General features: G+C 42.4%; 1 protein-coding gene across 1 annotated transcript in view; it reads left to right on the forward strand.

The window, feature by feature from the left end:
- Positions 1–12,651, forward strand: part of SON (SON DNA and RNA binding protein) — a 57,714-nt gene that overhangs the window by 12,403 nt on the left and 32,660 nt on the right. Inside the window, exons 6-11 of the mRNA XM_065422042.1 lie at positions 1,121–1,186; positions 3,422–3,616; positions 3,782–4,222; positions 4,289–4,349; positions 8,436–8,599; positions 10,616–10,756. Coding sequence (XP_065278114.1) covers positions 1,121–1,186; positions 3,422–3,616; positions 3,782–4,222; positions 4,289–4,349; positions 8,436–8,599; positions 10,616–10,756 — 1,068 coding nt within the window. The remainder of the gene's footprint in view (positions 1–1,120; positions 1,187–3,421; positions 3,617–3,781; positions 4,223–4,288; positions 4,350–8,435; positions 8,600–10,615; positions 10,757–12,651) is intronic.

A 12,651-nucleotide genomic window follows, 5' to 3' on the forward strand; every position in this document is an offset into this window, starting at 1 on the left:
GTATAGATCCAAATCTGTTGACGAAATAGTGGTTCAGGAGCCTTCACAGAGGTTTCGAAGTAGCCGCTCCAAGTCCTTGGAACATCAACAGTCTAGATCCAAATCTGTTGAAGAAATAGAGGGCAAAGAATTTTCACAGAGGTCTCAAAGTAGCCGCTCCAAGTTTTCTGAATGTCACGAGTCCAGATCAAAATCTGTTGAAGAAATAATGGTTCAGGAGCCCGCAGAGAGGTCTCGAAGTAGCTGCTCCAAATCTTCTGAACGTCGCACGTCTAGATCCAAATCCGTTGAAGAAATAGAGGTGCAGGAGCCTTTACAGAGGTCTCGAAGTAGCCGCTCCAAGTCTTCTGAAGGTCACAAGTCCGGATCCAAATCTGTTGAAGCAATAGAGGTTGAGGAGCCTTTACGGAGGTCTCGAAGTAGCCGCTCCAAGTCTTCTGAACGTCACAAGTCCAGATCCAAATCTGTTGAAGAAATAGAAGCTCAGGAGCCTGCAGAGAGGTCTCGAAGCAGCCGCTCTGAGTCTTTGGAACGTCAAATGTCTAGATCCAAATCTGTTGAAGAAATAGAGGTGCAGGAGCCTTCAGAGATGTCTCGAAGTAGCCGCTCCAAGTCTTCTGAACGTGCCACGTCTAAATCCAAATCTGTTGAAGAAATAGAAGCTCAGGAGCCTGCAGAGAGGTCTCGAAGCAGCCGCTCTGAGTCTTTGGAACATCAAATGTCTAGATCCAAATCTGTTGAAGAAATAGAGGTTGAGGAGCCTTCAGAGATGTCTCGAAGTAGCCGCTCCAAGTCTTCTGAACGTGCCACGTCTAAATCCAAATCTGTTGAAGAAATAGAAGCTCAGGAGCCTGCAGAGAGGTCTCGAAGCAGCCGCTCTGAGTCTTTGGAACGTCAAATGTCTAGATCCAAATCTGTTGAAGAAATAGAGGTTGAGGAGCCTTCACAGAGGTCTCGAAGTAGCCGCTCCAAATCTTCTGAACGTCACAAGTCCAGATCCAAATCTGATGAAGAAATAGAGGGCAAAGATTCTTCACAGAGGTCTCGAAGTAGCCGCTCCAAGTCTTCTGAACGTGTCAAGTCCAGATCCAAATCTGTTGAACAAATGGAGGTGCAGGAGCCTTCACTTAGGTCTCGAAGTAGCCGCTCCAAGTCTTCTGAACGTGTCACGTCTAAATCCAAATCTGTTGAAGAAATAGAAGCTCAGGAGCCTGCAGAGAGGTCTCGAAGCAGCCGCTCTGAGTCTTTGGAACGTCAAATGTCTAGATCCAAATCTGTTGAAGAAATAGAGGTTGAGGAGCCTTCACAGAGGTCTCAAAGTAGCCGCTCCAAATCTTCTGAACGTCACAAGTCCAGATCCAAATCTGATGAAGAAATAGAGGTTGAGGAGCCTTCACAGGTGTCTCGGAGTAGCCGCTCCAAGTCTTCTGAACGTCACACATCTAGATCCAAATCTGTTGATGAAATAGAGGTTGAGGAGCCTTCACAGAGGTCTCGAAGTAGCCGCTCCAAGTCTTCTGAACGTGTCAAGTCCAGATCCAATTCTGTTGAAGAAATAGAGGTTGAGGAGCCTTCACAGGTGTCTCGAAGTAGCCGCTCCAAGTCTTCTGAACGTCACACATCTAGATCCAAATCTTTTGAAGAAATAGAGGTTGAGGAGCCTTCACTTAGGTCTCGAAGTAGCCGCTCCAAGTCTTCTGAACGTCACACATCTAGATCCAAATTTGTTGAAGAAATAGAGGGCAAAGATTCTTCACAGAGGTCTCGAAGTAGCTGCCCCAAGTCTTCTGAACGTGTCAAGTCCAGATCCAATTCTGTTGAAGAAATAGAGGTTGAGGAGCCTTCACAGAGGTCTCGAAGTAGCCGCTCCAAGTCTTCTGAACGTCACAAGTCCAGATCCAAATCTGATGAAGAAATAGAGGGCAAAGATTCTTCACAGAGGTCTCGAAGTAGCTGCTCCAAATCTTCTGAACGTCACAAGTCCAGTTCCAAATCTGATGAAGAAATAGAGGGCAAAGATTCTTCACATAGGTCTCGAAGTAGCCGCCCCAAGTCTTCTGAACGTCATACATCTAGATCCAAATCTGTTGAAGAAATAGAGGGCAAAGATTCTTCACAGAGGTCTCGAAGTAGCCGCTCCAAGTCTTCTGAACGTCATACATCTAGATCCAAATTTCTTGAAGAAATAGAGGGCAAAGATTCTTCACAGAGGTCTCGAAGTAGCCGCTCCAAATCTTCTGAACGTCACAAGTCCAGATCCAAATCTGTTGAAGAAATAGAGGTTGAGGAGCCTTCACAGAGGTCTCGAAGTAGCCGCTCCAAGTCTTCTGAACGTCACAAGTCCAGATCCAAATCTGTTGAAGAAATAGAGGTTCAGGAGCTTTCACAGAGGTCTCGAAGTAACCGCCCCAAGTCTTCTGAACGTCACAAGTCCAGATCCAACTCTGTTGAAGAAATAGAGGTTCAGGAGCCTTCACAGAGGTCTCGAAGTAGCCGCTCCAAGTCTTCTGAACGTCACAAGTCCAGATCCAAATCTGTTGAAGAAATAGAGGTTGAGGAGCCTTCACAGAGGTCTCGAAGTAGCCGCTCCAAGTCTTCTGAACGTCACAAGTCCAGATCCAAATCTGTTGAAGAAATAGAGGGCAAAGATTCTTCACAGAGGTCTCGAAGTAGCCGCTCCAAATCTTCTGAACCTCACAAGTCCAGATCCAAATCTGTTGAAGAAATAGAGGTTGAGGAGCCTTCACAGAGGTCTCGAAGTAGCCGCTCCAAGTCCTCTGAACGTCACAAGTCCAGATCCAAATCTGTTGAAGAAATAGAGGGCAAAGATTCTTCACAGAGGTCTCGAAGTAGCCGCTCCAAATCTTCTGAACGTCACAAGTCCAGATCCAAATCTGTTGAAGAAATGGAGGTTCAGGAGCTTTCACAGAGGTCTCGAAGTAGCCGCCCCAAGTCTTCTGAACGTCGCAAGTCCAGATCCAAATCTGATGAAGAATTGGAGGTTCAGGAGCCTTCACAGAGGTCTCGAAGTAGCCGCTCCAAGTCTTCTGAACGTGTCAAGTCCAGATCCAAATCTGTTGAAGAATTGGAGGTTCAGCAACTTTCACAGAGGTCTCGAAGCAGCCGCCCGGAGTCCTTGGAACGTCAAAAGTCTAGATCCAAATCTGTTGAAAAAATAGAGGGCAAAGATTATTCACCGAGGTCTCGAAGTAGCCGCTCCAAATCTTCTGACAGTCACAAGTCCAGATCCAAATCTGTTGAAGAAATAGAGGTTGCGGAGCCTTCACAGAGGTCTCGAAGTAGCCGCTCCAAGTCTCCTGAACTTCAAAAGTCCAGATCCAAATCTGTTGAAAAAATAGAGGGCAAAGATTCTTCACAGAGCTCTCGGAGAAGCCGCTCCAAATCTCCTGAACTTCAAAAGTCCAGATCCAAATCTGTTGAAAAAATAGAGGGCAAAGATTCTTCACAGAGGTCTCGGAGTAGCCGCTCCAAATCTCCTGAACTTCAAAAGTCTAGATCGAAATCTGTTGAAAAAATAGAGGGCAAAGATTCTTCACAGAGGTCTCGGAGTAGCCGCTCCAAATCTCCTGAACTTCAAAAGTCTAGATCCAAATCTGTTGAAAAAATAAAGGGCAAAGATTCTTCACAGAGGTCTCGGAGTAGCCGCTCCAAGTCTCCTGAACTTCAAAAGTCTAGATCGAAATCTGTTGAAAAAACAAAGGGCAAAGTGTCTTCACAAAGGTCTAGAAGAAAACGCTCCAAATCTTCTGAACGTCACAAGTCTAGATCCAAATCAGTTGAAAAAGTAGAGGTCAAAGAGTCTTCACAGAGGTCTAGAAGTAAGCGCTCTAAATCCTCTGAGCGCAAACCACAAAAACATGATAGCGAATCGCGGTCTAGACGAAATCGGTCTCGGTCAGTAACACGTAAAAGACTGTCAAAATCTAAATCTAATCATCGGTCTCGGACACGCTCTCTGTCACGTTCAAGACAGAGAAGGAGGACTCGGTCAAGATCAGTGTCAAAAAGGAGACGGTCTTTATCAAGAGAGAGACACAAAAGATCTCAAAGGAACAGATCAAGGTCTGCTGATAGAAGAAGAAGAAGATCAAACTCAAGGGATCACCGAATAGTGCTCAGGTTACGGACCAGAAGTCGAACACCTATTCGACGAAAACGGTCTAGGTCAGTGGGAAGAAGACGAAGCTCTAGCAAATCACCAGTTCGACTAAGAAGATCAAGATCACCTGGGAGAAGAAGATGCTATAGCAGATCACCTGACCGTCAGAGAAGGTCCAGATCATCCGATAAGTTTTCAAGCAGATCACCTAAACGTCTTACAGACTTAGGTAAGTAATGCTCTTATCGTCAGTCATTTTCATGGCTGTGTAGTGTTGACCTATGTAAACTTTGTTCTGCCTCTGATGAAGATAATAGAGTGAAACCCTAGCATTCATCAGGAATCTCTTCTAAGCAATTGTTTAATTTTAATAACAGACTTTTTGTTGGCATTGAGTATGCACTTTTAGGGGATTCAAGAGGATTCGAGTGTGTAGTTTGATTGAAAATGCAGCGGAAAAACGTGAAGGGTACAGGATTTTACAGCCTACTCCACATAGGCAGACCCCTGCACTCACGATGAACACTGAGGCTATGAGTCTTCAGGTGCAAGTGCACAAGGATTTGCCCACACATTGTAATCGTAGTATCAAGGCCTTAATGTTTTTGTTAAGATGCAGTGATTCACCAGATTCATTTTTTCCCCAAGAGCATATAGCACATTATTTAAGAAAATGGAAAACAAAATATACATGTGGGAGCCCTCTACAGTCAGCATAATGTTTCTTTGCCAGTCATATTAATTCTCTTACCTCATTCGCAGCTTCTCTGTTGCTGTTCAAAACTACCTCCTACTTTATATGAAAACAGGCAGGACTGAGCAAGTAATCTGGTTAACAAAGGATGTGAACTGGAGGATTCATGTGATGCACTCCAAATTTCCATGGGGCTTGAGGAGGAAAAATCTAGTGACTCTTCCTTACTTACTCCCCTTAGGAGCTGAGCTTCCCTGTATTGAAACTATTTCTTTTAAGTTAGAACCGTTTAAGGATGCTGGGCTGAAATCACTGAGCATATTGAATAGATCTACTCACTTTGCCACCATGCATAGGTTGTCAGTGTCCCTATATTCTATTCTGTATCACATAGTAAGGTGGCAATATTTGGATGCAACTAGCTGGTTCCCAAGTTGTTGAGCAGAGAAATCCATTATGTTAACTACACGTTTCCACATAAGACTGGTGACTGAGGCAGCCTTAGTCAGAGGCAAGACTCAAGACACCTGGGATGTTATTCCAGATGCTGGAAAGCTGTAGTATGGAAGTTCATTTGCTCCTCATTGATTGCTGCCTGCATCAGGAATGACTTCCAGATCAAGATGTGGAAGACGACTTACCTAGAAATGTGAGGAACTTAAACTCTTTATTGAGGGCATGACCATAACCAAACATCACATATATGATTATAGCACTGAAAACAGCTCTTCAACTGTGTGGCAAGATGCAACAGATTTTGAGACTCTGATATGACTGGGGGGGTGTCTCTTTACGCAAAAATGGAGACCAACCAAAAATTAAGGCTAAAAACAGTAATATCACACATTGTTTTCTTGGATCCTCTGCCTCTTTCCTGCCACAAGGAGCAGAGCTTCAATTTAATTTTTATCTTTGGGGAAGAGGAGGAATCCCCACTGTGAAGAATTGTAGTGACGAGTTGATATTTCTTGAGTTTCTTTTTTGCTATTGGTTATTTAGATGTAATAGTTATTTTGGTAGCTGAAAGAAACTTCAGTATACTCCCACCCTAAAATAAATAAGTCATTTATATATTTTCTTTGGTTTATCTGTTCCTATCCATTCTCCCTGATTTTTGGAATAGTTTTGTTTCTGTTCCTTGTGTGTGCTCTGCTTCCTGACTTCACCTTGGGCCACATCTTATGCCCCTCACTTCACTCCTTTGTCTTTTCCCTCTCTCAGCCATACTACAGGTGCTAGAGTAGCTTTATATTCACGGCATTTGGGGAGGGAGGCAGATTATTAAATTGTTCCCAACCCCAGCTAGTCTCATTGCCTGAAGAAATGAGAGGATGAAGAGTTGAACAGCTCAGCATGCTGCCTTGTCCCACCCATTCCACATTGTTGGAGCCAGTGGAGGGAGAAAATATCCGGAAACAAGAGCTGGTTTAGCATGAGCAGAGATGTAGCCCCTACTCAGCATGTTCAGCTTTCCCTGGGGGAGTGAGAGCGCTTTTCGGGGAGGTGAGCTTCTGCCGCTGCAGTTTCACTTAAAGCTTCACTTGGAGGCCTTTCTGTAGCTGCAAGCTATGAAGCTGTGTGATCTTTTTCATTGCTTAAAAAGTAAGGGGAATCTCATCCTAATATGTGAGGGTTTACCTGTGTAACTCCTTGCTTAAGGTGGTGATACTTCATTTATTTGGTTGTTGCAGGATTTTTTGGAAAGTGGTTTAAGAGTCACAATTATTAGAATACACAGATATGCTTCATGTATTTCCATTACCTGACTCATCTACACATTAGAAGCCACATTTATTTTCCATGAAAAAGCAAAATCTTGTCATGTTTAAAAAATTTTAATATGTAATAATTTTCTTAACAGTTTGAGATATATATTCATAGTGTTTAACCTATGACATAAAATGCTTGTTAAATTCCTGATTGTTTTGGTTATAGTCGGTATATTTAATATTGTCCTTTTTAGTTGACTTTCAGTGTTTTGAGATATTATTTCAAGGAATGGTTTAAAAGTGAGCTGCAAAGGATTTCAGAAAAATTGGGCTTGTGCCCCATTTTTGTTTCTTTATGACTTCTTCTTTCCCCCTCACTTTTACCTGAGAAATATCAGGAATGTCAACTCTGGTCTTCTATAGTTTTTGTGGGAGTACCTTTCACATGTCTTAGAGGATGAATATTGTGAACGTTCACCTTAATATAAGAGGCCATGATGTTGAATCTTTAAACAATGTCTCCAAAATGTTAGTCAATTAAGTTAAATAGGCATCGACCAAAATACACACACCCACCCACCTGGAATTTTAGGTATTCGTAAGGACTTTTTCCCTTCTCAGTTCATGTTTTCTCACTCTTGTAAAGTTTTTGTTTCACTGTTTCTCAAGTCTCACAGACCTGAATTTCTAAAGTAAAAACCAAGCAGAAAAAACTAACACTCTTTTTTTGGGGGGTGGGGAAGGAACCCTTTAGGCCTTTATACACCATAAAGAAGCAAAAATAAAAAAAAATGCACAGACCCAATTTTTTCCTCCTATGCAAGTCTCTTTAATTATATGCCTCCTGTGATATGAAGGAAAAGTGAATGCAATGTTCCATGTTACTTTTAAATATATATAAAGTGTGAATAACATTTTGTGTATGTGTGTGTGTGCTGTTTTTACTTTCATAAAGTTTGGCCTGGTGGAAAAACTGATTTAGTATTGCAACTGGTCCTAAAATTATTACCGTATATACTCGTTCATAAGCCGAATTTTTTTAGTAAAAAAAGGGAAGCACCAGAGAAGGGGGTCGGCTTATGAACGGGTATAGAGAGGGAGAGGTGGGACACAGCCCCTCCCCCCAACAGAGGGAGCAAGGAGAGGCAGCACAGCCAGCAGAGACAGAAGGGAAGAGGCGGGGCCAGAGTCTCTCCGCTTCTGGCCACGCTGCTCTCCCCCCAGCCTCTGGAGCAGCTGCAGCTCCAGGGCTGGCAGGCTGCAGCCGTGTGCCGCTCGGCCCTCCCTCCCCCCCCAGAGCAGGCTGTGGCCACGCTGCCCGGCCTGCTGGAGCATGCTGAGGCCGTGCCACCCGGCCCAGCCTGCTGGAATATGCTGCAGCCGCACTGCCCGGCCTGCCGGAGCAGCTCCAGCCAGGCCAGAGACATCCTCCCCAGATAAGGTGGGAAGGGATGGGATGGGGACAATGTGGGGGTCCCGGGCTAGGGGTGGGGTCATGTGGGGGGTGGTCACAGGGGTTACTTCCCTGACTCCCAGCTTCTCCCCCGCAAAAAATTTCCCCACCAGTTGCTGTCCCAGCCCGTGAGGGTAAGCAGCTGGCGCGCCGGGACACTTTGTTTACTTAGGTTTACCTCCGTGCCTGCGGACGCTCGAGGTAAACAAACCATCTCAGCCCACCAGCGGCTTATCCTGATGGCCCGGGAGTCAAAGTTTGCTGACCCCTGAATTATAGGGTCGGTTTATAAACGGGTTATAAAAATTTCTCATTTTTACATATCCATCTTGAGGGGATCGGCTTATAAACGAACCGGCTTATGATCGAGTATATACGGTATATATGTATGTCTATACATATACGTTATCCTTCAGAAATCTTTAAAGGCCCACTAATTAATATTTAATATTCTTATAGACAAGGCCCAGCTACTTGAAATAGCCAAAGCTAATGCAGCTGCCATGTGTGCTAAGGCTGGTGTCCCCTTACCACCAAGCCTACTGCCTATTATAGCTCCAGCAAAGAAGGAGGAGAAAGTTACTCAGAAGTCAGCAAGAGATACAATAAAGGAGCTCACTGAGGTAAGGAAATTAAATTTGAAAATAACTAACCAACTGTTACTGTTAATAACTAGGTGTCTGGTCAAGCTGTAATTCTGTATGTTTAATTCTCCTGAAAGTCTGCTTGTGGGAAGACTGCAAGATTGAACCCTAATTGTTTATCATGTTTTCTTCACAACTTATATTAATATTGAAAATTTGATATTTGTCATCTTATAGCAGTCAGTCACTGACTCTTATAATTTAAAAATATAAAAATTTAACACTTTTTACTCTCTGAATCAAATTTTATCCTTTACTGCACATGTTCAGCTCCTCTAGATTTTGTTGAGACTTACCTATGCATACCCATGGACAGAATTTGATGATTAAAATTATGACCTGTACCAGTTGCAGTATATTAAAGTTCTTTTTGTTCAGATCACGAAAGAAATCTTTGCACCTTGTTTCTTCTGTCACAGGAAACTTCATGCTGTCTGATTTTGCTAAGTTCTGGGATGTGTTCTCAAGTTTTCACACTGAAAAATTTCTATTCAAAGATGCCATTGTGTCATTTAAAAAACTATCACAGTTCTGACATCTAAGCTTTTTTATGAAATAAAAATGCCATTTCACATAAATAAAGACTGAAATTTGACTATCCACATATTAAGTATAACACGGTATAGTGGCAGTGCAGGCTTCCCCCCCATTGCCCCACGACACAGATGTGCTTGAACCTTGACTTGGAGGGACTTGACACAGATAATAGCACACGACTGACAAGAAGTGTGCCATTGCAATGGTAGTTTTTGTGGTATGGCTCCTTCTCAACTCCGAATAGGCCATCAAACAATCATCAAATGGTTATAACTTCTGATTGCTGTTGATATGAACTGGAGTTGAACCAATAAGTTATAGATGATTGGCTCTAAATCTTTTTACCAATCCCCTGAGCCATGTAATGTCTCCAATTTGTTACTAATATATAATGATGAATGGTGACATTGCCACTATTTTCTTTGCTCCTTTTCATGACAGAAAAACACCATTAATTATTTTGGCTGTCAGAATTTCCAACTTTATAATGTTCTCAAACTCACCTCAAACCAATGCAGTTACAGATACCTCTGGAGCAAAAAGTACAAGCCAGTCTATAAGTAATAAATAGTAATTTGTTATTAAATGCTAGTCCACCAGTTGTTTTCAGGAAAATATTTGTTCTCTCATATTCCAGTCATAGTGTTACTGCCTACCCTAAAGTTGCTTTTACATATTCTTGGAAGAGTAACAACTTGGACTGCCAAATAGATTTATTTTTAGCACCGCCCCACTTACTGTACATTTTTAGGTTTCACTTCCACAGTATGCAAAGTGGGATTGTCCTGTTCAGTTCTTCTAACTTGCAAAACATTTCAGAGGTGTCCTAGTCTTTCTTTTAAAACTCTTGCACCTGGGAAGATTTCTGCACTGCCAGTGAAAACCAGTAATTGTTTCTTGGGTTTTTCCTTGCAGTCATTTTGTGTGGAAATCTTCTTGCAGGTCAACTAAATAAGTGAGCTGTCTTCTGTTATTATTATTTATTATTTTATTTTATTTATTACTACTACTACTATTATTAAACACTTATGTTGTGGTGCCTAAAAGCCCCAATCAGGGGAGGGGCCCCATTGTCCTGGGTGCTAGTGCTGTACAAGCACATAATAAGAGACAGTCTGTGCTTTTGAAGAGCTCATAATTTGAGCCTTGGATCCTGCAAATAGCTCCATGCAGCCCCTTTGATTATAGTAGGGCTCTCGATGGATATAAGAGTAGGGCTCAAAGCCTATCTAGACAAGATGGACACACTTCAATGGATAGAGAATGTACAAGTAAATGGCAGAGGTACACGTTCATGCTAGTTGAATTTTTTTTAAAGATTTCCCCAAACGATCAACTCTTCCTTTATAATTCCTTTATTCCTGATTTTAAATATTTATTTCAACGAATTTGTCATTGTAGAAATAAGGAATGTTTCTGTCCAGATGTTCAGATTGATTCAGAGTTATTTTTTGGTAGAAATGCAAGAAGATTGCACAAAGCACAGATGACGTGATCGTGAACAAGCCTCATGATTCTGATGAAGAGGAGGAAGAACGCCCTTTCTACAATCATCCTTTTAAACTCAATGAACCTAAACCCATTTTTTTCAACTTAAATGTAAGTACTTTAATCAATTATAGATTATAAATGTTAATTTTGTTTTATTTTAGCAAATTTATGTAGGTACAGGAAAAACAAATTTGGTGACCCTTATCAATGGAGGAAATTTTAGTTTGTTACAGAATTATAGTTTTTATCTTGACATGGATTTGGAATGGAATGTTAACAAAATTTCAACAACAACATACCTACTTGAATGCCATAGTAAGAAACTGGTCAAAACCCAGTGAAATCCATGGCTGAAGTTAAGAGAAACTTTTGGCGCTAGATTAAAACTCACTATTTTTCTTTCTAGAGACAAATTAATATATTTAAAAATAACTGATTTCCTTTAACAGTTTTTTAAAGCTAATTTTTCAGTACTTACAGTAGAACCTCAGAGTTGCGGACAGCTCGGGAATGGAGGTTATCTGTAACTCCAAAATGTTCGTAACTCTGAACAAAATGCAGCTTCGGCTCCAGCAGTTCACAGTCCATGCCAGGTTCCAGAGGCAGCTGGCACTTCCTCGCAGGCAGCTTCTTTCCTGGCCTGGGCAAGCTTGTTCCCCTCCTGATTGGGGTGGGGTGGGAGGGGCACTGGTGGTGAAAACAGCTCTCTTTCTCTCTTTCCCCCCTCCCCCCCCCCCCAGGTCGGGGGAGAGGAGCGTGAAAACAGCACCTCTGGCTTACGGGAAAGCAGCACAGACCCCAGTGCTGCTCCTGCTCTGGCTGTCTTGGGCTGGCAGCGGGGGTCACAGCTTTGCCTGCGAATTTCAGTGTCTTCAGCGCCTACACCTAGCTGTAAGTGGGTGCCCGTCATATAGGGGTTGGGGTGGGGACAGACTGCCTAGATGTGCCTACCTTTAAGATGCAATACAGGCAAAGTACAGTATTTGCCTTTATTCTTTTAAAAAAACAAAAAAAACCCCACCACACCTGTGCTGGTAATGAATGCTGTATATTATTGAGGTCGCCTGACACTTCCCATTATAGGATCATGTTTTCAGTTGCTTATAACTTTGCCAAACTTTAAGCATTTGGGCTGAAGTTTTCCATGCCAGATGGCTGCCTAAGGCTGAATATACTTTTCTGGAAAATTTCAACCAGAATGGTTAAGCTGTTTCTGAGAATTGAACCTAGGGAAAAAACACTTTTTTTGCCCATGTTAGAAGATTCTGGCAACCGTTTAGGTTTTCTTGTTATTTTTTGAACAGCTTTAGCACCCCTATGCTTTAAATCAGAGACTTGAAATTTAGCAGGGATGTGGCCTTTGTATCAGGGATGAATGTGCCTCTTGCTGTGCCCTTGAAAATCTGACCAAATATGGCCAAATTATAACACCTTGAGAAATCTTACTTCACACATGCTCAGTAGAGATTTTTTCATATTTTATCTAAAATCTCTGAAGATTTCATCCTTATTGAGCATGACTGAATCTCTCTCCGCTCCTAGTGCTGACTAGGCTTCACGGTATGGCAATCAAAGTCCTGAAGAATATAAAAAAATGTACAATTAAATGAAATATTATGTTTTTAAGGCTGGTATTATTTGTTACCCAGATAAGGCTCAGAATAATAAATTAGGCAATGTAATGGTGTAGAGATAGATACATATATACAGAAAGCTAGCATGTAGCCTTGCATAATTGCTGCTTATTTAATACAGCCCTTATGCTGGCAGCAAGTACTGTATATACTTGTTCATAAGCCTAATTTTTTTAGTAAAAAAAGGAAGCACCAGAGAAGGGGGTCGGCTTATGAACGGGTATAGAGAGGGAGAGCTGGGACACAGCCCCTCCCCCCAACAGAGGGAGCAAGGAGAGGCAGCACAGCCAGCAGAGACAGAAGGGAAGAGGCGGGGCCAGAGTCTCTCCGCTTCTGGCCACGCTGCTCTCCCTCCAGCCTCCAAAGCAG

Source organism: Emys orbicularis, chromosome 1, assembly GCF_028017835.1.
Source record: "Emys orbicularis isolate rEmyOrb1 chromosome 1, rEmyOrb1.hap1, whole genome shotgun sequence".
In the NCBI taxonomy this organism is placed as follows: domain Eukaryota; kingdom Metazoa; phylum Chordata; order Testudines; family Emydidae; genus Emys; species Emys orbicularis.